This window comes from Engystomops pustulosus, chromosome 4 (genome assembly GCF_040894005.1).
Source record: "Engystomops pustulosus chromosome 4, aEngPut4.maternal, whole genome shotgun sequence".
Taxonomy (NCBI): Eukaryota; Metazoa; Chordata; class Amphibia; order Anura; family Leptodactylidae; genus Engystomops; species Engystomops pustulosus.
The window spans coordinates 71766096-71793827 of NC_092414.1; the positions used below are offsets into that span (position 1 = coordinate 71766096).

Sequence of the window (27732 nt, forward strand, 5' to 3'; positions counted from 1 at the left end):
AACCATTATTCTCCCTTAATTAACAAATCCATTTGTTTTTATATTTCTCTAATACCTCCCTGTCTGTTAATACCATTTCTAATGTTGTATCTTTACCTAATGTGTGTTCGCCATGCGATAATGTGATTCCTCCGCAGTGTACTCACAGTTATGCAGGTGTCAACACTGTGGTTGTAGACGCCTCCTTTGGTTGGTGAGGTATCAAGTGACTGAGATGTATTTGGTTTAGGGCACGCCCCCTGAAATGTGTACTATGGGCAATTTGGGCATCTGACATCACTAATGGATATTTCATTTACATTCATCGCCAGAGTTTAAATCACATTGGCAGTATGTATTTGTACGCCGATGTGATAGCATTGCTGCGTGAGATTTTCATTAGTGGGTGTGTGCACCACTGCCACAGCCCCTCCATAGGCCCATCTATGCTTCATATCCTACCTATTCCCTGATGACCGTGTTATGTGCATCAGAATCGTATCGGGAACCTCTGTGGGATTGTGTGGGTCTCTTTTTTCAGCTAGGGATGTATTGTGGGCACTGGTCTTGTTAGGACAGCAGTCAGATCTACAAAGGGTTGTTAGGAACGAACCTTGGATGATACCAGTACGTGGTCCTCATGTACACCTGAGTGTTCCTTCCCCCTAGCCCCCCCCCCCCACTCCTTCATTGCATTGAACAGTGATACCCATCTTTTTTTTACTGTTTCATTCATTTTGGGGTACTATCAATGGCATGTACTGTGAAGGGGTCACCGCAGTGACATTTATCGTGTATAGTCTTGTCTTTGCAATATTATCTTTAATTAAAACCATGTAATAAGAATTCTGTATTGTTTTGTCATGAGCTGGGAGTATTATATTTCCATCTTCTACAGGTAATGAAAAATTGACTTGGCCTTTGCTACATCTACAGCAAAACTTTTCTTGGCAAGAAGAAATGAGTTTTCCATCTTCTCCAGGCTGAAGAGAATGTTAATGAACAAGTTTTCTTCACAGCAATGTCTGATTTTCTGACTCTTTATGAAAGGATGATAATTCTACTTCCTGCCATTCTGGCCTGCAGTCGAGAAGTGAAAGTCACTTCTCCAGATTTGCATTATGACTCATTATTTAATTACCAGTGGACTGACTCTTCCATCCACCGCTGCAAATCTTCTGTTAATTATGAAAATTGCATCTTGCACTTAGGTTTATCCAGCCTTCACCTTATTTCCGTATATATATATATATATATCTCTACAAGGGCATACAAATTGAACTTGTTTGGATTAAGGCAATTTAATAAAATGTTAATACTCTGACATAAAATTTTGATATTTTCTAAGGTATGGCTCATATGTTGTGTCATGACGATTTTCCATTTTGTCTCCATTTGAAGCTAAAGGAAACCTACTATTAGGAATCTAGGATCAGAAGTAGATGTGATGGTAGATTCTTCCGGCCTGGCTCTGTCCTAATCTGTAACTGAATGATCCTGGAACCTAAATTTGTTAAAAACTTTAGTTATATGTAAATTACCTGCAGAGGTTACACCTAGGAGCCTGACTGAGCACTAGGATCTAAGGCTACTCCACGCCCCAGTAACCTCTGCAGTTAACCCCTTAAGGACGCAGCCAGTTTGTAACGATTATAACTTTTGAAAACTGTTACTTATCAAAACGATTCTGAGATTTTTTTTCTCACATGTTGTGCTTCATGTTAGTTGTAAATTGTGGCTGATAAGTTTTGCGTTTATTTACGAAAAAAGATTAAAATAAACTTTTTTTGACAAATTTGCCATTTTTGAAATTGAAAATCATCGCATTTTCAGGTAGATAGATATACCACCTAAATAAGTTACTAAATAGCATTTCCCATATGTCTAATTTACATTTTCATAATGTTTGAAATGTCTGGATAATTTATTTTGATGTCACGCGGCTTACAAATTGAATATCGGTTTCACGTATTTTCAGAATTGACTATTTTGGGGATAAATACTGTTGTGAATGAAATTTTACATATTTAACATCAAAAACCCCTATATAATCCACCCATTTTCAAATCTGTAACCCTTAAACTATCAGAAACAGCTTTTAGGAAGATTGTTAACTCCTTGAGATCTTCATAGTAATTGAATCAAGGTGAAATTTAGAATGGTCAAATTTTGTCGGTTAGCCCTAAAATTTACACATTTCCAAAAAATAAAAAAAGAAAAACCACCTTACAATTTGTTATGCAATTTTTCCCAAGTACAGAGACCCCCCACATGTGGCCCTTACTTGTTTTATGGGCGCACAGCAAGGTGCAGAAGGAAAGGAGTGCCCTGCAGCTGACAGTATTTTGATTTTCTTCTTGGCCCCTTTTGTAGGCTATAAAATTTTAGCTTTTTTGTTATTGAGGCCATGGCTTGTTTTTTGTGGGATATGTTGTACTTTGCAACAGTATCATTCTGCAGTAAATATGTTTTTTGTTCACTTTTTATTGCATTTTTTTGTGGGATTCACTAGGTAAAAATCATTATTTTTGGAGGGTTTTTAACCGTTTTTTTTTTAGCAGTGTTCATCGTATGGGTTCCATAATTATTTACTTTTATTCTATGGGTTGTTACGGACGTGGTGATACTATATATGTGGGGTCTGTGTTATGGGGACTGCAGTATGTGGCAGGATCGAGCAGACAACCTAGAGTAAAAGTACCCTAGGGAATCTGAAAAATAGTAAAAATGTAGAAATTAAAAAAAAAATAATTATAATAAAAAATCTAAAAATTCAAATCACCCCCTTTCCTTAGAAGTCATATAAATAAACAGTAAAAATCACAAACACATTAGGTATCGCCGTGTCCAAAAATGCCTGAAATGTTGCCAAGTCACTCCAGTACGCATTCATTGACCTACACTGATGGGCAAAAGTTTTGAGAATGACACAAATATTATATTTTCACATGATCTGATGCCCTCTGCTTTTAATGTGTGTTTGTCAGATGTGTTTATCACATACAGAAATGCAAGTGCAATCATATTATGAGTAACAAAACCTTTTATTGACAGAATGAGTTAATGCAGTAAGTCAATATTTGCAGTGTTGACCCTTCTTTTCAGGACCTCTGCAATTCTCCCTGGCATGCTTCATCAACTTCTAGACCAAATCCTGACAGATACCAGTCCATTCTTGCACAATCAGTGCTTGCATTTTGTCACAATTTTTTGTTTTTTGTTTGTCCAAAATCTCTGTTTTGTTCCCTGAGCCATTTAGCTATCACCTTGCTTTATGGCAAGGTGCTCCATCATGCTGGAAAAGGCATTGTTGATTACCAAACTGCTCTTGCTTGGTTGGGAGAAGTTGCTCTTGGAGGACTGTGAGAGAGCCGATTCCCTTGGCTGAGAGGCAGCCCCACACATGAATGATTGCAGGATGCTTTACAATTGGCAATGATGACTGCACGTGTTTCTTTAGAGAAAACCATGGTTAACAGAAGAGAAACAATGATGCCAAGCACCAGCCTCCTTTTAAATTGTCAGGGGGTGTGATTCTTACTTAATCATGACAGATTGACCTCCAGTCCTGTCCTCATGAACACCCACACCTTTGTTACTGGAGCAATCACTGAAACGATGTTAGCTGCTCCTTTTAAGGCAGGCCTGCAATAAAGTTGAAATGTGTTTTGGGGGAAAAAATTCATTTTCTGGGAAAATATTGACTTTGCAATGAATTGCAGTTAAGCTGATCACTCTTTATAACATTCTGGAGTATATGCAAATTGCCATTATAAAACCTGATGCAGTAGACTTTGTAAAAATTAACATTTGTATCATTCTCAAAACTTTTGGCCATGACTGTATTATCTATAAAGAGCTCCCCAATTCCTGATATGGGTTGTCTCTGAAAACCAACTCGGCCATAGTGGGGGATTGTGTAGAACATCAGTGATGTGGAATGGAATCATGTGCCGCTGTCAAGACAAGGCGCAGTAACCCTCGCTCCTGAACCCATTGATACTGTTCTTGTAAATGTAGTTAATGTATATTTTACTGTTAATTGGATAAGAGATGATGATCACTTTTCGACAATGTGCCTCATAACAATATATTATAGTCTTCTTCTGTGAATTGTATACCCTTGATTGGATGCCCGACAACCACCAACAAAACTGTTTCCATTTATTTCTATTGCCTGCAGTAGGGACCACTGACCTGCTTCAATAGTTCTTCTATATCATGTTTACCAAGAACAGTATAGCAGAGCTCCTGAACATTCAAATTTTCTGATCTTATTGAGAGTAGATGGTGTAAATTACACAAACAAGGCAAAAGAAACACAAACAACCCCATTGCCATCAATAGAACAGCTCCGCTCCAACAACCCAAAACTTTTGTTAAAAATTGTAGTTATAAACATCAAACTAAGGCTCATCCACACGATCCCACGATGCACACATATGCAATTTGCGATCCCGTTTTATGGCCACAAAAACGGACCATATGTAACCCATTTACCACTGCAAAGACATATGGTGGGCTGGTGCCCACATGGCTTGGTCTACTGGGCAAACCACTGACAATCTGGCCATTTTTTTGTACTTTCATAGACTTCAATGGAGAGATCATATTGCAAAAATGGCTTTTTTTCAAGGTTGCAGTCTGATGGCCAGTTCACGGTGCAGTGAGAAATACAGTGACCAGATAATTAGCCATATTTCCTATTAAAGTTTATAGGGCTATTTTTAAGATGCCACAAAAACCTGTGGTGGTCATTTTCTACGTCTAAATAACCTGTTGTGTGCATGAGGCTTAAAAGAATTTTGCTCTGCCATGTCTAGTGTTAAACAGGGAAAAGTATCAAGTACTGCAGAGGTTAATTGCAAAAAAAAAACTATGCATACATTTTAGTGGATTAGTTTTCAGAAATGATATTCCCTTAAGCAGAATAAATTTTGCCATTTTACCATGCAAGACTGTAAAAGTAATGTGCTAGATACAACTTGCACCCCCTACCCTGCACCAGCTGCCCTGCATGTGTAGATATTTTCATGGGAGCTTATAGTGTGGATCAGGTAACATGTGGAAACCTCTGTGTATAGTCTCCTATAGTCTCACAATTTAACTAATGTTTTATACCATCCAGTAGCTTATTGATGCTCTTTCTATTGAAATCATTCAAAAAAATGCCTTTTAAACATATACTACATATATTTTATACAGTAATTGAGGCTTAAGATATAGAGGAGTTAACTATACAGAATAACTTAAAATATACACCTTCTCTGTAATGACATTCCAGCTCCATATGTAACATATTAACAAAACATTACAACGTGACACATGGTTATGAATGAAATGACATCATGCATTACAAAGCTGTATCGTGAGCTGTAATATCTGCATGCGGCATATGTAAATATTGTCATCTGTCACAAAATGGCATTTCATACTAACACAATTAGGTTGTATTGAATTGTGTTATAGCTTAATCATGGATTCCCATATGAAACCTATGTCATGCATTGTTCATAAACCAGACTAAAGGAATCATTTCACATTACAGCTGTCACTTATAATACTGAATTCTAGACGGTCTCACATTCCAACGTAATAATAGCAATTACAGTCCATACAGAAAATTCTGATGTGATATGTGCAATGTTACGAAGGCTCGCTTTATTATTTTTCTTTTATATTTTATTATCACCTTCTTAAAACAATAAAATATATTATTCTGTTGTACATAGAATCCTATAATCATGAGTGTTGGACTGGGTGTTCACTAGTTTGGTAGTTAACTTTACAGAAGAGAAAGATATAACACAGTGAGTAAGGAGCTATAAGCTCAAGGAAATCTATGATACATGTTTAAAATACATTTTTGACATCACGCAACTGGAGATGTGAGAACCTGACTGACAGACAGGAGATGGCTTGTTATGTAAAGAATGTAGACATGTTTTTCTAACCTGTGGCGAAAAAAAAAGTTTGTCAAGGTCAAAATAGGTGGTTTCGGAAATGTAAATGTCCTTATTGGCTAACCTGTGTTTATAATTATCCAAGCTTTCAAGACTTGTTACATTCATCCTTTAGGTATGATTTTTCTAAGAAAATACTGTGTATAGTGTAGCTATAACCTTCCTGAGACAAAGAAGTGGTTTATTCATGGGGTGATGGTCAAGCCATGGATTTTGCACTAAACTGTAACTCTTTCTGATCAGGATTTTTTCGATGTTTGCTAAATTTATCTGCTATATTACAGCCACATACTGTAATATGGTAGGAATAATGTTAAGCTATTTCACAATCTATCTCCATGAAGCATAGGATCAACAGTGTGACAACACTATCCCCTGCTGTTCCAAGTCTTGGTGGTTTACACTTTTCTATCTTGCCTGTTTACATACATAGAGGTCTAATAAAAGTACCTTTTTTCTTGTTCTGCATGTTCCAAGACATTCCAAATAATAATCTTTATTTATATAACGCTGTCAAATTCCGTAGCACTTTACAGATTATGGGGAACATATACAAATAAAATAAGACATTACAGAGTAACTATATTGTCGTATGAAACCATAGAAGTGAGGGCACTACTCGCAAGAGCTTACAGTTTGAGGATGAGGGGTAAACACAAGTGGCATAAGACCTTGTATAATGGTCTCACCATTCTTTATAAAGGAATAAAAAATGAAAAAAATGTGTATAAATGTAATAACCATTAAATAAATAAAAATGCCAGGAGCTAGATATCTGTTGTTTGCAGGGTAACAAGTAAGAGTTGAAGGTATATGTATTTAGGGATTGTGATAGTCTTGCCTAAAGATATGGGTTTTAAGAGCACATTTTGAAGCTCTCAAGGTGTGGTATTAGACCGATAGACCAGAGTAGAGCATTCCAGAGAGTTGGTGCAGCTCGGGAGAAGTCTTGGAGATGTGTGTGAGAGGTTTGAATAAGGGAAGAGAATAATCTATTATCACTGGCAGATTGAGGAACTCAGGTTGGGTGATAGACTGAGACGAGAAATGGGAGGTACTGTATAAACTTCTCACTTCCTGGTCCTCAACTGGCCTTAGTCTGTTTTTGACATTTAATGAACACTCAGTAGTTTCGGTCCCAATCTTTATCATCTTCTGTCCCAAAATAAAACAATTATGCTATGGTTAAATCCATACCTATTATACTCTGGCAAACATGTTTTCAGAATTTTTTGCTGTATTTTTTAGATGTCCATGTTCTGTAGTTTTAAAATGAATTCTGAAATCTGGTAGTTTTCTCAATGACTCTTTGAATAGACTGACAGCCCCTTCTGTAGATATCACATGTCAGGGATCGTCCTGGTATTTTCATATGTTTCTTCAAAAATCAAAATGAAAAAAAATCCAATTTATGAACTTTTCACCCTTTTTAAAGCAAAGATCCTAAGCAATGTTCTACCAGGCATTTATATTGATTTCTATTTATATTGATCACTCTTTGTATAGATTTCTTAACATGTGTATGTGGATGATTATTAGGTGCACAGAAACCCTTCTATTGAAATGCTAGAAATAACAATGGCTAGTGTGTGTTATGTGAATTACACAAAGCCAATCCATAACATAATATATAATATATCGTATTCATGCTGTACATTTAGCTACTGTTCTTTTTTGTTTTTGTTTTCTAAGATACTACGCTATCTGCTGCCAGCCTTTGGTTTACAGGAACAAAATGACCCCACTGAGAATAGCATTGATGCTTGGAGGATGTTGGATTATCCCAACTTTTATATCATTCCTGCCGATTATGCAAGGATGGAACAGCATTGGCATCCTAGACTTGGTGAGTTAAACCATCAGTAAACATTGGATAAATCAACAGTACAAGAGTGAGAAAGTTAATTCATCTTCCAAAATGGAAAGCAAGTTGGCATAGGAATCAAATTATATCTGTCCATAGAGATAGATGAAAAGGGAAGATAGATGGGGAAATAAGTCATCTAGTGAAAGAGAAGTAGAACAGGACAAACATAGATGCTACAGCTAATAGCAATTTTTCTGTCTCGCCTTGAGTACTTTATTTACAGCAGTCCAGATCATTACTCCTCTGCAATGTCCTATATGTTGTTGCTTCTTGCTTCTGGGTAATTACAGCAGCTTGTCTTTATCTACAAGGACGGCTGAGAATTAGAGATGGCAGCTTTAGGTGGAAAAAATGCTAACATAAATTCAGAATAAAAGTTGCATGTGCTTTAATTGGCAACTCAGAGACTGTTATTATTGATTAGTAGAAAAAGAGTTGCAAATGAAATGTGGCTATGGATAGCAGCCTACAGAAACTGTGTATTTTTGTTTTGCATGTATAGTGCATATATGTTAAAGGAAATTTACAGTTAGATTTTTTTTATAAACCATTAACCATTGCAGTGTGATTAGAACACTGTATATTAGGAACTCTGTTGCTGTACTTCACTTATGAAATGAACTTTATTTTTAAGTAAATATAACACAAGTGGGTTCTCTGGGGGCTCTGGCTATTACATGCACCGACCCCCCCCCCCCCCCCCAGAGCGCTTCTCCCCGCCTCCCTGCTTCTTCTGCTGGAAATCTTGTGGCAGCATATATTACTTCACTGCTGTCAGAATAATTCCGGCAGACCGGAGGAGTGGGGAGCATCAGTGAGCTGGGAGGCGGGGGTGTGCTTTTAGGCGGCATTACCAGAGCCCCTTTGGTCTCCAGGAGATTTGTTTATTACTCCCCTTCCCCAAAGCACTTGAAATGAAGCTCATTTTGTAAGTAAAATATAGAACCAGAGCTTTTAAGAAACTTAGGGGCACATGTATGATGTCTGCCTTTCTCAATCTGTTTTTTTGTATCTTAGTGGTTTTAACTTCTAGATACATGTGGTGTATGGTATTTAGTGAATTAGCAACTTTTTAAAATAAAGTTGCAAAAAGACTCCAAAGGTCACAATCAACTTGAAGTTAATTTCTACGCCTGGTCATCAGTGCACCCGTAGATTCGCACCAAAATCTGCACCTTTTTTGAGACTTTTTCTAAAATTAACAACTTTCACCTCTGGATTTAGGTTATATCTCAGGGAACACTGCAGAAAACTAGACAATGGAGAACTTTGAAGGGAGACTGTGCAAAAAAGTAACAAAGTCTCAAAGAATAAAGAAAAAGCCAAGCGAAAATTTTGATACGTATGCCCCATAGTGTTGTAATAATATTGCTTGGATGAAACCAGCAGTGTTAATGGTTAATAAAGAGGAAATCTCATGCTATATTTCCTGTTATGTGTACATGTACAGTATGTTCAGCATAAGATAGGTTGGAATAATTAGAATAGTACATATTGTGCAAAATTAACTAAATATATAATAAATATTTTAGAAACTCCTACCATACAACTGCTGCATGTTAATAATCTATTGTAGCCTACGTGAATGGAGCTAACTGCATACCAGATACACTTCTTTTAAAATATTGCAAATATAGTAGATGTGATAAACCCTTTCATTAAGTCTTCAGGAAATACAAGGTCTTTTGAACTCTGTTTATTTGTTACTATTCTCATAACCTACAATATAAACACAAGCCAGACACTGCTTCTGTCTCTATGAAAACAAGTCAACCATATGTTCTACCAGTTCCATTGTCGCTTCTTTAAGAAAAGATATGTTTTATTACGATCAGCAAATTTGCATGATATTGATACCGACTTCCCAGCTCTTTCCACACTCATGTTGTAGCTTTCCACCAGCACATATTGATCTTACATTAATTATAATGGGGTCAGTTGAGGTTCCACATGGTTTGAGTGATTTTTCAGACTACTTCTGTGAAAGTACCTAAAAGCCTGACAAACTGTTTCACAGGTGATATGAAGTGTTACTAATGCAGATTAAATTGCTATATGTTTATTGGTCCAAAATATAACTAGACAAGTATACAATTAATAGATCTAGGTGTACATCTTTCTAATTTTCTAATTTCCCATAGGAGACTTCTCGTACACTCATCTTGAGAACATCATGTGCCTAATTACTTTGAGGAATGGCAAATTCACTCTCTACAACGCTATTGGCATTCTACGGCTTATTTCTTAAACAACTTCCTCTAACTTCCAGGAGCAGAAAATCACTTTCTTATTTACCAGAGTCAGAAATATTGGGAGTGAAAAATTCTTCCTGAGAAATCTGAGTCATTTTGCTTATAGCACTTTAAAAGTATTATTGTACTATATTCCATTCCTCTTCTATAAATGCTCGACATTTATGCTGTCAGATAAGCATTAAATTAATTTCGGCAATATATTCAGATGCTGAAATTTATAAGAATGAGTCATAGAAATTACCCGGAACCAAAATGTAAACGGCAAAGTGAAAATTATCATAGTCCATGCAGTAGTAGAATCTGTCTGAATGACTGTGGGAACAAAGGGAGATATTATTATTAACTAAACTGAAAAGAGTGCAGCAATCTTACCCGCACCCTATCTGTAATAGTCTGTTTCCTTCTTGCTCATCCCTGCAGATTAATTCTCAAAAAGGAGTAATAGAATAGAACAAATTAAATGGAATATATTACACGCTTATTTCAGTGTGATGGTCTAGCGGATTTAATTGTACCTGAGACTGGAGGTTTACAGATTTAAATTAGGCATTTTTTTCTCGATTTTGAACAGTGTTTTTAAATGTTTTGTGGAACATATATATATAAATCCATTAACTAGTAGAAACCCACAAAGCCAGTAATTTATTAGGATATATACTCGAGTTTAAGCCTACTTAATTTTGCCACAAAAACGCGTGACTTCAGTATAAGCCTAGGGTGGGAAATGCATTAGTCACAGCCAGTATATAGTCAGTCCCCTAGTATATAGCTAGTCAGTTCCACTTCCCCCCTAGTATATAGCCTTCTAGCTCCTGCCCTCCATATATATAGCTAGCCCCCTGCCCCTGTGCTCAGCCTTACTAAAGTTAACTCACCTTTCCGACACCCCCGCAGGTCTTCTCTTCTTTGGTCTGGCAGCGGAAGGTCCGTGTGATGCTCTGGCGCACAAGCTGTGATGTCAGTGTATTCAGTTGCTCAGTAAATTTTATCTTGTTATAGGAAATCTTAGGCAGCAAAACAAATCTTTTCTGTCAAACACCGTTCCACCAATTCTAAACCACATACAGAAAAAAGATTGGACCAACAACCACCTTCCACAAAAATGTAGGGCTTAGAAAGTCTGTACACCTTTCTGTAACCTTTCAATAAACTTCATTAGTTTATCCTGAATGACCAACAATATAATTATTTGTGTAAAAGAGTTGTATTCTGTTGCCCCTTGTACCTCTGCTGCTAACAATAATAATCTACTCAAATGATATAAAACAAAACATGATCCTTTGAAGAATTATGTACTTCTATAATCAACACTAGAAAACTAAATCTTGTCAGATACAACAAAACTCACTTATAGAATGTTTTGTGTATCTACACTAGGTAATACACAAGTATCCATAAGAATCGGAAGATTTGATTTGTTTCATTGAAGCACCTTTCTATGTCTACATCCATTGGTAGTCACTTGTTAATATAGATATATATTCAGTCATCCCCTGCCCTCCCAGTATACAGTCATCCCCTGCCCTTCAGTATATAGCCAGCCCCCGTGTCCCTCAGTATATAGTCTGCCTGCCCATATCCCCCAGTATATAGCCTTCCAGACCCTGCCCCTCAGTATACAGCTAACCCTTCCCTCCCCAGCATATAGCCAGCCTCTGCCCCCCAGTATATAGCCTGCAACCCCTACCCCCCAGTATATAGCCTGCCAGCCCATTTCCCCTAGTACATAGCCAGCCCCTGCCCTCCTAGTATACAGTCAGCCCCTGTCCCTCAGTATATAGCCTGCAGCCCCTGCCCCCCAATATACAACCAGCCCCTGCCCTCCAGTATATAGCTTGCCAACCCCTCCCCATTATATAACCTGCCAGCCCGTGTCCCCCAGTATATAGCCTGCCAGCCCCTGTCCTTAGCAACCCCTGCCTCCCCAGTTTATAGCCAGCTCCTGCCCCCACCCAGTCCATCCCCCAGAAACATAGCCAGTACATCCCCCAGATATATGGCCAGCCAGCCCCTGCCCCGGATATGCCAGGCCTATAAAAAAAAACAAAAAACTGTACTCTCCTTTCCAACGCACCTGCATGTCCTCTTCTAGCTTTGGGTGCTCCGGATCCCTCTTCGGGTTCCTCTGTCTCCTCTTCAGGTTCCTCTGCCTCCTCTTCGGGTTCCTCTGTCTCCTCTTCAGGTTCCTCTGCCTCCTCTTCGGGTTCCTCTGTCTCCTCTTCAGGTTCCTCTGGCTCCTTTGGGTTGCGGCTGGCACACGCAATGACGTCAGCTGGTTGCCGGTGTCATAGTGCGCGCTGCCGGCATCGCGTAGGGACCCGAAGAGGAAAAAGAGGACCCGAAGATGGACCCTTAGCACCCAAAGAAAGAATAGGACCTGCCGGGGCATCAGAAGGGTGTTAGTGTTAATTTTTTCATAGACTCAAGTATAAGCCGAGTTAAGGTTTTCAGCACAATTATTTTGTGCTTATACTCAAGTACATAGTGTAATTCATTGTAGAGCAGTGTTAACTGTCTAGCATGCTCAAGCATGTGCAGACAGTTTACAATTAGACCCGGAAGGGATCTGACTGCCCAAGACATTGGGCAACCCTGGGGCACTCGGCAGTCCTCAGGGCTGCCGAGGAGAGGATTGGATCCCCCGGTACGCAGGGGGAAGACCCTTACATGCCACAGTCATTCTTGACCGCAGCGTGTAAGGGGTTAACACTCGTGATCAGAGCCATCCCCAATCACGAATGTCAGAGCATGGTGTCAGCAGTAATTTAGATCATCCTGGTGCAGGAAGTATTTTCCCACAGCGACGTACTATTACATCCTCGTGTGCGAAGGGGTTAAAAAGTCACAATCTCTAAAGTCCAAACGGCACATACATCCATAATGAAAAACCACATACATCTGACAGAGAAACAAAAAAAAATTAACAAAGCAAGACTTATGATACATGTTTACATGAGATTAATCATTATACCCATAACATTTTACTCTTTTCTTTTTTTCTTTTTATTCAGATAGAAAAGAGAAAATTCAGCAAAGACTCTAATTCTACATACTGCATCTTTATGGTCAACAAGCCGTATGCCATAACTTGTTCAGTGGTTGCTTTTTACATTCCTTTTTTTTTGATGGTGCTTGCTTACTATCGTATTTATATCACAGCCCGCGAACATGCCAGACAAATTGGAGTTTTACAGCGGGCTGGTGCCCCAGCAGACCATCGGCATCAGCATCCTGATCAACATACCACTCACAGGATGAAGACCGAAACCAAAGCTGCTAAGACACTGTGCATTATCATGGGTTGTTTCTGCCTTTGTTGGGCCCCATTTTTCATCACCAATGTGGTTGACCCTTTCATAAACTATACAGTACCAGGGCAACTGTGGACAGCTTTTCTCTGGTTAGGCTACATAAATTCAGGGTTGAACCCTTTCTTGTATGCCTTCTTGAACAAGTCTTTCAGGCGTGCCTTCCTCATCATTTTGTGCTGCGGTGATGAGAAGTATCGAAGACCTTCCATACTGGGGCAAACTGTCCCTTGTTCCACCACAACAATAAATGGATCCACGCATGTACTTAGGTAAGTGCATTATGAAGCTGTCAGAATATTTTTTAGTTTTCCTATTGCTGTTGCTCAATGAATAAGAATAGTGTTTCCTTTTATGGAATGTGTAATTTTTCACACTGTCTGCTAAACCATCTGTGGTTTTATTTGTTACAATTATTAATCTGAAATGTAGTACAGAGAAATAACATAACTGGATTGATCAATAAAATATAGAGGGAGATGTGTAAGTCACACAATTTAAATATTGGCAATGATTGGTATGCATGCGACACAGTGTTGCCTCCTCATCCCTCTCATCTGAATTAAAGGGGCAGTCTTATAAACAACACTACTGAACCCAAAGGGGCCAAAGCTGACCCCACTGAAAACTCTGTAACAGCTGCACAATCTATTCAAGTATAGTCCTTGTCATATAGGGAAGCGACATCTCATTGGCCGGTATAGACTCCTGAATAATATTGAGCAGACCTGAATGAGCCTGAACTCTGTAGGTTTGATCTCCCTGGACTTGATCCTGAACTTCATTAGCTGAAACTGATCACTGATATTATCTCTTTAAATGACACTGGCAAAGTCGCCAGCAGCATGGAAAGATTACACATTGTAATGAATAGCACATTGTAATGAATGTGTTAACACGAAGCAGCCTTGGATCTTCGGAAGACCCGGGGCTGACATAAAGACAGATCGCTGCTCCCCAATGACGTCATTACACGATGGCGGCGCTGGCACCGATCGCAGGTGTTACTGGTAAGCCTTTGCAGCAATATGCAGCAAAGACTTACCGGCTATGGGGAGGGCTCAGCCCGTGAGCCCTCTCCATGCACCCGCATCCGGCATGGGACGTACTATTACGTCACATGTTGGTAAGGGGTTAAATTGCTCATCACTATATTCTATCTTCTGTAGGGTGAACTAAAGTGAACATGAGCAGCAGCAATTGTTATATGGGGGCAGGTAATGGGTAAAGGATTCCTCAGTGGGATCCCTTGCAATTGTACCTAAGCATTTAATAATTTTTAAGGCTTTGACTGGCTGTCAAATATGGATTTCAACATGTGTGACCCTTTGTTCTCAAGACTATGCTACACCTCTGGGTTCTAGCAGTAGCTCATACATTCTTAACAAAGGCTAATGCCTGTGTGTGGGGATGCATCTGACCTGCCTCTTGAAACTGGAGTCATTAAATATCTCATTATTAACGTTTTGTAACAAGAGGACATACAGATCATTAAAGTTTGAAGTGTCAACAATAAATGGCCTCTATAAAAGCTTTTAAATAAGCTTTTTAATAATGAATATTACATTCTTAGTCCAGGTTTAACCGCTTTTAAACCCTAGCATTAAAGGGAACCTGTCAGGCACATATAGCCCACCAAACCGAAGGTCCTACCTCCTTTACTGTAGTGAGTTGCTCTGCATGATGATGTTGAAATGGGTCAGCGTCTCCTGTGAATTATAAATACGAACCCCCTCCCCCCACTCTGCATTGTAATCCTGTGAATGTACCGTAGTCAACGGGTGCTCCTGAGTCGAGTCGGGGTGAAACGCCCAATTCCTCCACTGTCCCTTTTTTAAACAACCCCCTGCACGTATTCCTTAAAGCCACAGCACAGAAACAGGCGTGAATGACATATGTAGGAGGCATGTTTACAAGAGGATAGAAGAGAAGGAGGGCTTTGCAGTCTGTTCATTTTATAGTTGACAGGAGCTGACAACTCATTTTAATATCATCAACTCACCACAGAAAATAAGGTAGGACCTTCGGTTTGGGGGGCTATTTGACCCTGATAGGTTCCATTTAATAACAATAAGGACATTTTAAGAAAACTAAATGTTATTTGTTGAAATAACAGTGACTTTACTGTTCAAGTTAGAATGCAACTTAAATGTGTGCAATGTGCTCCACAATCAGAGGAAACTGATTTACCTGTTATTGTTTAGAATGGTTTTCTTTCTATAGTTTGCAATAAAATGTACCTTTCATATATCTAATGAAACTATGAGAATCTAGATACAGTATAAATAGCAGTGCATATATATCAGCATCTGGAACTGCAGGTAGTCAATGCTGCTGTGGTTTAGGGTATACTTTAATGCCTACAGTACTTCGCCTTTGGCCTATGTAAATGTGATTTCTAAGTTTGTGACTTAAAAACTTTTTAACAATCCACCTTTCCAGAAAAGACTTAGCTGCTGTAACTCACTGCTCCCACCTCTCTTTTCTATATAATTACTTTGTATTCTGATACCTCCTCCTTGTTAGCAGAGGTTCATCAGAGAATGAAGCACTTCCCTCCAATTGCATGTTACAAAGCTTATTGTGTATTAATATATTATTAATTTTTAATTAATTTGTTTCCAGGTTATTTTTGTTCAGAGTTGCCCTTTGTGGGTGACATAAGGAAGTTAGACACTGAGGGGGAGATTTATCACTGCTTTTAGGCCAGTTTTCTGCTAATGCGCCACCTCCATGCCATGTGGACGTGGAGGGGGGCATATAGGAGCGTGCTAGAACTGGGCAAAATTCGGCAAAATTGTGTTAGCTGGTTTTTATGCAAAACTACGCCAGACTACACCATGACATATGTAGGAGGCATGTTTATATCAGACCTGGCGTAGTTTTGCTCACTAGTTGCGCCTCCTGACGGATACATCAAGAGGCCTAAGTCTCTTGATGCAAGAAAGGGGGACGTGGCCGCTGTTATACATATGATACATCTCCCTCTGAATATGAATGGAGAACAAGGTGAAATATAGATACTTCTGGATGCTCCAAAAGGAAAATAAATGAAAAGTGATTTTGTTTTTATTTGTATGAAAATTTTTCTTTTTAGCTATAAAGTTTGAGCCTGATGATGTCCAAAAAACCATATTGATATGCACGTAACCCGCTTCATCATGATCAGTGTATTTCACACTATGTAAAACATCCTGGAAATGTTACTATGACATTGCTTTTAAATACAGAAAAATATCTATTTTCTACTTCTTTCAAGCTGTGGTAAAGTTGAATGTGTTTGTAATCGGGGGACATTCCGTATCTAGCAGAGAATTCAGAGAGGTGACTTTAGATCTTTTTTTTTTTTTCAGTAACTAGATATTTTCTATTATTAAAAAAGCAGAGGGTTATAATTTATAATGGTTTTGACACCTTTTTGGATATATAAGAATGTTAGATCACATAGTCAAAAAAGTAACACCAGCAAACATTGGCACACATTTATTGAAGTGTTTGCGTCAGATTTTTGTCTGACTTAGTAACTAAAAGAATGTACAAACTGCTTGAACGCAATGTTCACCTAAACGGGGCTTGTTGGTGCTTAATCGGACCGTGCACCATAATTGTGTCCAGCGAGCGCCACAATACTGCAGCATGAACAAAGTTCACCTGTCAGTACCTGTCCAGCAACCGCGCAACCACAACCAGGCTTGGCGCTAGCTGTCAGCCTAGGTAGGTGGTGGCGAACTCGCCCTGCGGGCTAAGGCCCTGCCTAAAGCAGATAAACCGCCCTGGAAAGGGCGTACCCACTATCAGGAACCTAATTGACGGTCCCTGAGTGACCCTACAAAGTGACAGGAAAACCTATTTAGTCTGGCAGCTGCTGGATGGTGGAGCGGACAGGTAACCGGAATACAGATATAGGACAGTGTTCACACTGGTAACAGAAACCAGCACTAGACAGACAGGAAGCTGGGGGTAACACTAGGAGATAAACGGTACTGAGGGACAGCAACAGATACAAATAAACCGGGTCAAAACCAAGATGGAAGCAAAGGTACAGATTCGTATAGCAAATAGAATGGTCAGTAGGCAAAGCAGAAGTCCATACACAGAATAGCAAGAAACGCAATGGCAAGAGCACTAGATACACAGATAGACTGCAATAACCAGCACCTAATGAAGGGCTGTGCAGAATAAAAGGCAGAAATGGACACTACTGACTGGCTCAGCTGTCCATCACTCAAACCGCAGCTGCAGGCAAAACAAGTGCAAGGACACACCCAGCTTTCCCAGGAGCTCCAGAAATGGAGCTGTCAATCACAAGCAGCACTGGGTGGGATTTTCAAGCAAGAAGCTTGAAACTTGATCCCATCAGAACAATTTGCGAGTTCTGACATCACCAAAAAAAAAAGGTTCACACTTCCTGAGCAGATTAATGAAGACCATGCACCACAATTCATGAATCTGCCCCCTGCACACTCCACAGGTACAGACTGTACCCAATACAGTTTGCACTATTTTTGATAAATGTTGTCCTTTCTATTTACAGTTGCTGTCAGATTCAATTTATATTTTTACAGTTTTAGGACTAGGAACATATCTGTGCCACCCAAATCCCAAGAGATTTTTGTGTAAAAGAAATTTGTTTCTTTTGAAAAAGGTAAAAAAAAAGAACCACTTCTCACATGATGCATCTCACATTGCTAAATGGAATAACATTCTCATCATCCACGGTGATGGTTTACTCACTGTAAATTGGTAAATCTATTGAAAATGAGTCAATTTAGGGCAAATTCTTTATTTCTTTTGAGTCAAGTGGGACAGGTGGGTCGGACCAATAAACTAAAGTTTTAACCGTAGAAGACTTGCTTGAGTTGAGGACAGTAGGTCTAAAGATGCCACAGTGACAATAATTACTTTTTGTATTGATGTTATTACTTATGATTGAGCACCATTAATTCCATAATGATGTAGTCTTGAAAAGAGGTTTACAGACAGAACATTAAAACAAGCACAAAGTTTTTACAAAACACTAAACTGAACTTCCGAAAATGGAAGGAGGACCGAAGAATCTGTATCAGATGTCATACAGTAGAAATATCATGTGCAGAAAACAGTGGGATTAATGTGGTAAGACTGGCCTTTTCTCTTAGTAAATGAAGGCGCATGATTCACCAGGTCAGACCTGTGTATCTGTGTATGCGGTACGGAATATGATGGCGCTATATAAATAAAGTTTATTATTATTATTATTTTGAAGTGGAGACTATAGTATATGCGGCAGGCCAGGACCTTCAAGGCTTCCTCCCGGAAAACAAACCGAACTGGCAGGAAAGGGGAGAGTTAATTGCCATTTCTGCCAAAATACTGGCAGAGCAGGCAAAATAAATCTACCCCAATTAATGTAGTTTTTTTTTTTTAATGTAAAAGTTCCAAATGAGATTTAATACAGGCAGTCCCTGGGTTACATACAAGATGGGGTCTGTAGGTTTGTTCTTAAGTTGAGTTTGTATGCAAGTCGGAACCGTATACTTTATTATTGTAACCCCAGTCAAAATTTTGTTGGTCTCTGTGGCAATTGGATTTTAAAAATGTTGGGTTGTCATAAGAACCAGGATTAACTATAAATCTTAATTACAGGCACCATTGATAACTGTTATAGCTGTTTATTGTAGCCTAGGACTAAAGTACAGTAAATTACCAAAATCCAGAGGTCCGTTTGTAACTAGGGGTCGTATGTAAGTCAGGTGTTCTTCAGTAGGGGACCACCTGTAAGGTGGTCATGAAAAGTCAGTATATGCCAAATGTTTTTATTAAACCAGGGGAGTTTCAACGTCTGCAAAGTGCCGCTTATCTCTTAAAGAGAACCCGTCAGGCAAAATAACACCCCTAAACTAAATATATTTTCATAAACTGCCAATAGAAAGCATATTGCCATTAGCATATTCAAGCTGTCCTGCTTATTCATGAGTGGGAGGTACAGCCACACCCCCAGTGCTTGACTGACAGTCTGTATAATGGTGTGATGGCTGCTCCATGTGCTTACTGGTGGCCACGCCCCCTGCAGCCTGCGTGTTTATGTGTGTGTGTATAGGAGAGACACAACAGCTCCAGGCAGCCATGTTACAGCAGAACATGTCAGGTACATGTGTAGCTGATGTCTGTCTCTGTGTATTAGGAGGATGCAGCATGTCAGCAGATGCACTAACTATGCTTTACTATACATTACACACAGACATGAGCAGGGGGAGGAGAGGGGAGGGGAGCATCATATTTATGGGCTTTGTTTTTACAACTTTTACTTTATGGTCTAAATTAAACATCTCTTTGCTTTGTTCAGCATAATTATGGAGATACCAAATTTACAGTGTTTGTTGTTTTGCGTCAATGTCTAAAATATTAAATTCTATGTTTGTAAAACAATGTGGAATAAGCCTACTAGTATAGCTGTAGCAGGGCACTTCACTGTCACTCGAAGTCATTGTGGCAGGCTCCTATAAAAATCCTGAAATAAAGCTCACCATAAAAATGTGTGTTGTAAGAAAGTAAGCCAGCTTGTGATGTACATCACAGTTTACAATTGACAGTTTTCTCGGAGAAGCCTTGAGCTGTCATTATTCTGATATCTCCCTATGAATCTTTGTGTAATTATTGCTTCTCTATTTCAATATCTTTCTATGTCACCAAGTATATTTTGGTCTACTATTACAGAGAAAGGAAAACTACTGCATATGAGTCAGGTATCATTTTAAGTGAATTCATTTTTGATTGTTTTGTGTTTCATCCCTCACTGCATATGAAAAGTGACATTCTCTTGCTCCAGATGCTGTTACACTAAAGCATTACATTTTTTTATTTCTTTCCTGTAGTTCTTTATCAGGAGATCTCTGAAAAATTCTAGTGTTAAATGGATATTACAATTATAGGAGTGATCACTAGGGAAGTCTGTCCTTTCGTTTACCGACTGTCATGTTTATGATTTTCTTTTTTAAATTATACCAATTTATAATTTCTCATTTAAAACATCACTCCAGTAACTTTCCCTTTATTTGTGATCTTAATGTGATCAATGTGCTTTCCTGTTGTCTCAGGCAACATACTGGATGGGCTCTCCACAGGCATACTTGTCGTCAGGAATGTCATCTGTAGCTAGTGACAGGTTCTAATAGCCTATGCTATGATTATTAAAAAAGTCCTTTGTCAGCATTTTGAATAATTTCATTCGTTTATACTAATTTAATTCACATTACCTGGCTCACTGCCTGCAGCATATGGTGAGTCCCTGGGGAGGGGCAACAGCAGACTGTATGTGCCTGTGTTTTCCCCTCCACACTCATAAAGCTCCCTCTACATTTCCTGTCATTTGCAATGAGCAGGCAGGGGAGGGGGATTGTATGGAGGAGAGGAAGAATGCAGGGGAGACTGCAGGGACTCTACACATGGTGCTGGCAGGGAGCCAGGTAATGTAAATTAAACTACCGTATTTTTCGGACTATAAGGCGCACCGGATTATAAGGCGCATAATCAATAAATGCCTGCTAAAACTTCTAGGTTCATATATAAGGCACACTGCATTATAGGGCGCACCTGATTATAAGGATGAATGACCAGCAGGTGGCAGACCTGTGCACAGTGCAAGGCAGCAGTTGTCTGTAAGTACAGTTCATATACAAGGCGCACTGGACTATAAGGCGCATCTTTGATTTCTGAGAAAATGAAAGGATTTTTTGTGCGCCTTATAGAAAAATATGGTAATATAAAGTACTAAAATAATTCAGAATTTTACTTTAGGTATTTTTAAAATCAGCATATAATAGGTTATTGAAACCTGTCACCAGCTAAAAATGACATTCCTGGTGACACATGTGCTTAATGTCAACTTTTTGCATCAAGAGTTTTGGGACCCCATACAGACAAATTCTTTTGTGGTTTCCCCCAATTCCAGTGCACCTTAGTGTTTACCATTGGTGGTGAAGTGTTGCTGGTCACTACTTTGACTCAACCAGGCATTCTGGATTTGGAACTACGCAATTGCCTGGTGCTCATACACCTTTTCCTGCATATGTAAAGTGGAATTTGACCTAGTTGGTACATCACATATGAGACGTGGGTGAGCAGACCAAGATTTCTCAGCAGTGCACATAGGTGAGCAACAGCTGGGTGCGAATTCCTAAAATGCAAACACATAGGACGCACTTTAAGCAGCCGCTCTGGCATGTTTGTATAGTTGGTCCTGGGACCTTTGCACCATCAAGTTGATCACATGTGCAATAATGTACATGGGACATGTGTTAACCTGGCCCGGCCCTAAGCATTTTCAGGGTTCCGACCTTTTGGCTCACACCACATCTGTCTGCTCCAGGATCCCAGGTTTGTGGTCTTTCACCGTGACAACTGAGTTTTAGCATGGCCTGCTGCTGTTTCCCCATGGCTTTGCTAAAAGTGGGGATGTGAGCGCTGACTGCATGGGGAAGCCAGAGAGGAGGTAGAAAGTATGGTGGAGGAGGCAACGAGTGATATCTGGCAATTCTGGGTGGGGGCAGAATGTGATCCAGAGTGCTTCCTGCCTCAGGACCAGATGCAACTACATTAACTCAGAGGGTAGTTAGGGAGATGGGCCACACTGCAGACACCCTGTAGGATAGGCTTTGTTTCTTGGCAGGGGCAGTAGCAGGCAACGTGGCTATGAGCTGAATGCTGCACTTCGGCATCCTTATGGGCTCCTTGACCAACACATCTTTGTTCGAAGTATCATTGCCTTCAAACCATGACACCTCATCATCATCCCTCACTCTTTCTACCACTGAGCCTTTTATGATGGAGTTATTAGCACATTTTCAATCTTGGTATTAGGGCATGCTATTCACTGACAACAGCAAATTTAAAAGCGAGTTGTAACTGCACGATATTCACTGACAAGACCACCTTTTTTTGCTAATATTCCTGTCTTGTCTCTCCAAGTTATGCTCTATAAGCATTAGGAATACACCTGCATTAGAGCAGCCTATGAGTAGAAAGCAATTATTTCACACTTCTACCTGTCCCTAATAACAGCAGCCTGCTGTCTATATCTAAGTTCCCTCAGAGTGCAGTCACAGATTGCAGTTAACACTGTACAGCTACCTTTAACAATGATGGGCAGATGCCACCTAATCAAAATGATCCCATTCCCGAGACTTCTATACCCATTACAGACGATCCCAATGCTCTTAAAACATGTAGATGTAAATAAAGTAATGAAGGCTTTCCAATCCTTTATTTGGAGAGGGAAGAGACCGCGTATAGCAGCACGAAAACTGATGTTAGGTAAATGGGAAGGTGGAGTGAATCTCCCTAACATAAGGGGATATAACCTGGCAAGCCTCTTCCGTCATGTGAGGGACTGGATCCATGGCACGGACCAGTTCTCAAATACTGAGCTAGAACAGCAGCTAGCAGCACCCAGCGACTTAGTGGCGCTTTTGCACACAAAGTATACCCGATGGCCCACGATAGCAAAGAAATCAATAGTGCTGAGGGACACCCTGATAGCATGGAAAGAGGTTAGAAAATTGTACAAACTACCCTTCTTACTCTCCAAACACATGCCCCTATGGAAACATAGGGAATTTACGCCAGGCATGGAAAGTACACTATATCGTCCATGGAAGGAAAGGGGACTAAAGAAGGTAGGGGATCTGTTTCATGAGACGGAGCAACGCTGGCTTACTGAGCAAGAGTTGCAACAGAAATATGCTTTAACGGGCTGCATACCATTCACGTATCACCAGATACACAATTTTTTGAGGAGTAGGGTAGCGGACATAACAAAGGAAACTACCGAAACGTCCTTTACCACGCTGCTGGGAACCACACGGAGTACGCGCTCTATCTCCATGCTATACAGAGATATAAAAAGTCAATTACTCCGAGGAATACAACTGACAGTGGGTAAATGTTGGTCGCGAAAATTCCCAGATAGAGAAGTATTGGAAGGGTCTTTAAAGGGATGGGCTAAAATACGCAAATGTGTGCAGAGCGAGCAGTGGAGAGAAACCTTTTTTAAAATCCTCCATCATGCTTATTATGGCTTCAACCTACCCAAAACGCCTGCTAAACCAGACAGGATTACAGAATGCCCAAAATGCGCCTCACCAAACACTGATGTATGGCATGGCCTGTGGCAATGCGAACAAGCACAAAATTTTTGGAAGGCAGTTAAGGAACACATCAAAATTCACTGGAAAATTGACTTACCCATGGACCCACTACTTCTTATCTTACATGACGAGGAAGGGGAGGAAGACAGAGATGAGGTTATAACACTACGCTTAGACCTACACGCCTTTCTCTTGGTGGCAAAAAGGTGCATAATGACACATTGGATACAACAGTCCATGCCCACAGTCACTGAAATTATAGCCCAGATGAGACACCTGATACGAATGGACAGACTAGAAACTTTGAGACAAAGACAAACAGACAAAAGGGTTTTTCAAGAAATGGAAAACATTTATTGTTACACATATGGATAGAACCGAAATAGTGGAACTGGTCTCACCATTCCGCTTGACACAATGGTATAATACAGAACAACTAAGAGGCTCCCTGGGAGCTCTGCAGGTGTAACCTAGTAGGAGGTATAATCCAGGGTATGAAGACACCCTCCTCTCAGGAAACAAGTAGCGGGTCCAAACACGACTAATAAGGTCGCCTCCCTCTGGGGCAAACCCTTTAAAAGCTAGAAATCAACCCACATGAAAATGTTAACACAGTGAATCAGAACAGCTGGAATGTTGGAATTTGTTTATACTTTTTGTTATCGTGTTTCATTCAAGACATGTATACACAATTGTATGATATTGTTGATATATTATGTAATTAATGTATATCTAAAACCAAATAAAATGTGTTTTAAAAAAAAACAAAACACTGTATTGTAATCATCTTTGAGGTGGTTTTAGATGTAGTTTTGTTAATTTAACAAGTGAAAGACATTTGTGGAAACCAATTTCCCTTCAAAATCAAATTCACCCTTTTAGTTCATGTCTTTCACCTGCCAAATTAACAAAACTGCACTTAAAACCACCTCAAAACTGCTTGTGATGCAGTTGTAACTTCAACGTGTGACTGCACACTTAACAGGACAGTTTTTGTTTTTTGAGAAGTCCCTAGTTATCTCACTGACTATATAATTAATCCAAGGAATAGAAAGCACTCCAAAATAAGGAATCAGGGTGTCTTATTCCATGTTGCTACGTTTAGGTGACTCGGCACCTTTTTTAAGCATCTCACTGACTAGGAGCTGCAACCTCTCCCTCACTCTGTCTTCTGTGTTTAAAATGGTTACTGGGCATGTGACCCAGCTCTTATGCTGCAGAGTCACATGAAGACAACACATACTCTAATTCACTGTTATTAACAAAAATACAGCATTTCACATATATAATTCCACACGGTCTCTATCAGTCCTGGTGTCCACTATTTCAGTTGCCCCTGGTTTCCGAGTCTGGATCTTCTGACTTTAGAGTCGGCAGTCATCTTGCTTTTCTGCCTGATGCTGTGGAGCTGAGCTTTTCTCTGCTCTCTGCCTCTAGCCCCTCCGCCTGCATTCCAGGACGAGCTCACATTCACTGGGGGATATTTACATAAATTGTCAGTGTCTGCATTGGCTTTGTTACCGACCTGCTCTCGGAAAGAAGATACACATTTAATATTGTGGAGCTGTGCACATACATTTCTGGCGCCGAGACCATTTTCTGTCCCTGGGACCAAAATCTGTACCGAGGCAGCAAACCTCCTAATGTGAGTGCAATAGCATGGTTTTGTGTCCCTGCTAGACCAAATTTCTTTTGGTCTACTTTCCGCTAGTTTACAGTGCCCAAAAATGGCTGCGACACATATTATTTGTGTCTGAGTTTCCACTCTGCCAAAAGCACGCCCCTTTTCGGAGTGGAGTCGGAGCAGGCGGAAAAAGTCTTTTTTTCCGGCACTGCCAGCTAATAGGTTGGAAAGCAGAACATGCGGTGAGAGCCCCACAAAACTGGTGAAAACGCCATAGTAAATGTCCCCCACTGACTTCCTGCTGGCAAACAAGACATAACATTGCATCAAGAGGAGAGCTACAAACTACAGACGGATAAGTTCTTTATCCGGGGAGGGAGTGTGATAGAGCAGAGATGTAGTAAAGCTGTCTGTGTCATTGTGTGTAATATCTATCTCATGGATTTCATCATCTTATCCCTGATCTGCCTCATCTCTCTTTCTATGTGTCAGATACTAGTACAATGTTCAGAAGGTAAATGAAAGTGTAAATAAAACTGTTCCCTGATAATCTAGTCACATTATCAGCTCACAGAACTGAATGGATCTGCAAACTCTGCAATCTAACACTGCCCAAAAGTGAGTTACAGGAACTGGAACAGCAATAAAACTGATTGAAATTGTAAATAATGGGTTAAAAATTCTCTTTATTGTGTAAATATCACTAGTGGATTGAAATGAGAGATTTTTCTTTCATGAGTAAACCCCTTTAAGACCAGCCAATCACAGGCATACCTACAGAGGACATGACTGTGGTTGCTAAGGGGCTGCAAGCTATTTGATTGGCTGCTCAGCAGTCGGTCAAGCAGCTTGGGGCTTCTGCTAAACCTGTGGACGACAAACCTGCCAAATTTGGTACAAACCTGAACTATGCATTTTGGGTCCACTCATCACTAATTGTAATAGTAAAACCTTTATGGAAGAAATGTTACCACGCCTTGGATGGGATTAAGGACAAATTGACACGACTGCTTATATTGTCATTATGTTCTTCTATAATAGAAGAGCATAATGGAAACTTTATGCAGAGAATAGTCTTCTGTTCACCATCCTTTCTACATTGGGTTATAGTTACGGAAGGGGAACTTCCATATTATTTCATATTGTTTATAATAGCCAAAAATGGTCCACTTCAATGTTTGCCAATATAAATTAAATTGGAGATAGGGAAGGGTACAGATGGAGGTGCGAACTGGACCTGAATAACATTTGTTTAAAATTAATGGAATTTTGACTGTTCCTATCCCACTTAAATTATTTTATTAAAGTACACTATGTGAACATGTTAACTACTTATTTGTACATGCCCTTCACATACTTTACTCTTGCTAAATGTGCATGAAAGCAGTTGTATATTACTGAACAGGTGTAAATGACAACATTTCTAAGGTGTCTTAATACATATTAGTAGAGATGACAACATTCTGGAAACTGTACCTTGAAAAGGAAAGAAGGATAAGTAGGTTACTGAACTCCAGTTGAGATGACAAATACACATATCACAATAGGCTTAGAGGGTTTAGTATTTTTTTTTAAATAGTTTGATGCATTTTTAATAGAAAAAGGGACAGGAGCAGCTGTTCTTTATTCTTTGCCTTTTCTTATGCAAGAGAAAAATAGTTTAACCTTTTGTACTACCTTTAGATTTAATTGGTGAGCTAGAAGTTTTAACAATTGTTACCGCAAGCTGTAAAAGACTGTAGCCAAAAGGGATCTGTATCTAAAGGCACAGCATTGTGCTGCTGGCAGGGGCATTTGTTTTGTTGTGAAATATGACTTTATGTGATCAGTATCAAAAATGTTGAAAGGCATAAAAAATGAAGTTGATGTTTTTTCATTGTTTCCTTTGGACTTATTTTGTACAGCTTGCTGGTTTTGGATTCCTAACCATGTTATTATTTGAATTTTTAAATTACACTTAATTTCTGGTCACGTCCACAATTCAGCTGGAAATAGTCACTCTAGATAATTATTTTTTATTTATAAAAATCTCTCTGATGCAGCCTTAATTTAAAGAAACCTCCTAAGTATTCTTTTTACAGTTAAGTCAAATAAAAAAGTTGCTATAAATTATTATTTCATAGTTTCATAGTTTATACAGTTCAAAGACACATGTCCATCATGTTCAACCAAGGAAAGGAATGAATTGGATGAGGAAAGGATGTATGGAAAACAATTATATGTAAAATGTCAATGTTATGTAGGTGTAAAAAGGCATTGAGGCCCTTCTTGAAGCTCTCTGCTGTCCCTGTTGCCTCTGCGCGAAGGGGCCAGACAGAGACAGTGCCCTCATGTCTTTTGAATTGATCTAATTTGGAACAACTTTCCACCATATTTTTGTATGGACCATTCATATATTTATATAAATTAATCATGTCTCCTCTTAGTTGTCTCTTTTCCAGCCTAAATAAATGTAGTTGTTTTAATCTTTCCTCATACCTCCATTCCCCTTATAACTTTTGTGGCTCTTTGTTGTACCCTCTCCAGCTCCATGGCATTCTTTTTAAGGACTGGTGCCCAGAACTGGACAGCATTTTCCAGCTGAGGCCGAACGAATGCCTTGTACAGTGGTA

The 27732-nt window shown here is 39.4% G+C and overlaps 1 protein-coding gene across 3 annotated transcripts in view; it reads left to right on the top strand.

Moving 5' to 3' along the window:
* Nucleotides 1-27732, top strand: part of HTR4 (5-hydroxytryptamine receptor 4) — a 325752-nt gene that overhangs the window by 232394 nt on the left and 65626 nt on the right. For all 3 annotated transcript variants that reach the window (XM_072146216.1, XM_072146215.1, XM_072146217.1), the window contains 2 exons: nucleotides 7635-7788; nucleotides 13076-13644. In XM_072146216.1, coding sequence (XP_072002317.1) covers nucleotides 7635-7788; nucleotides 13076-13644 — 723 coding nt within the window. The remainder of the gene's footprint in view (nucleotides 1-7634; nucleotides 7789-13075; nucleotides 13645-27732) is intronic.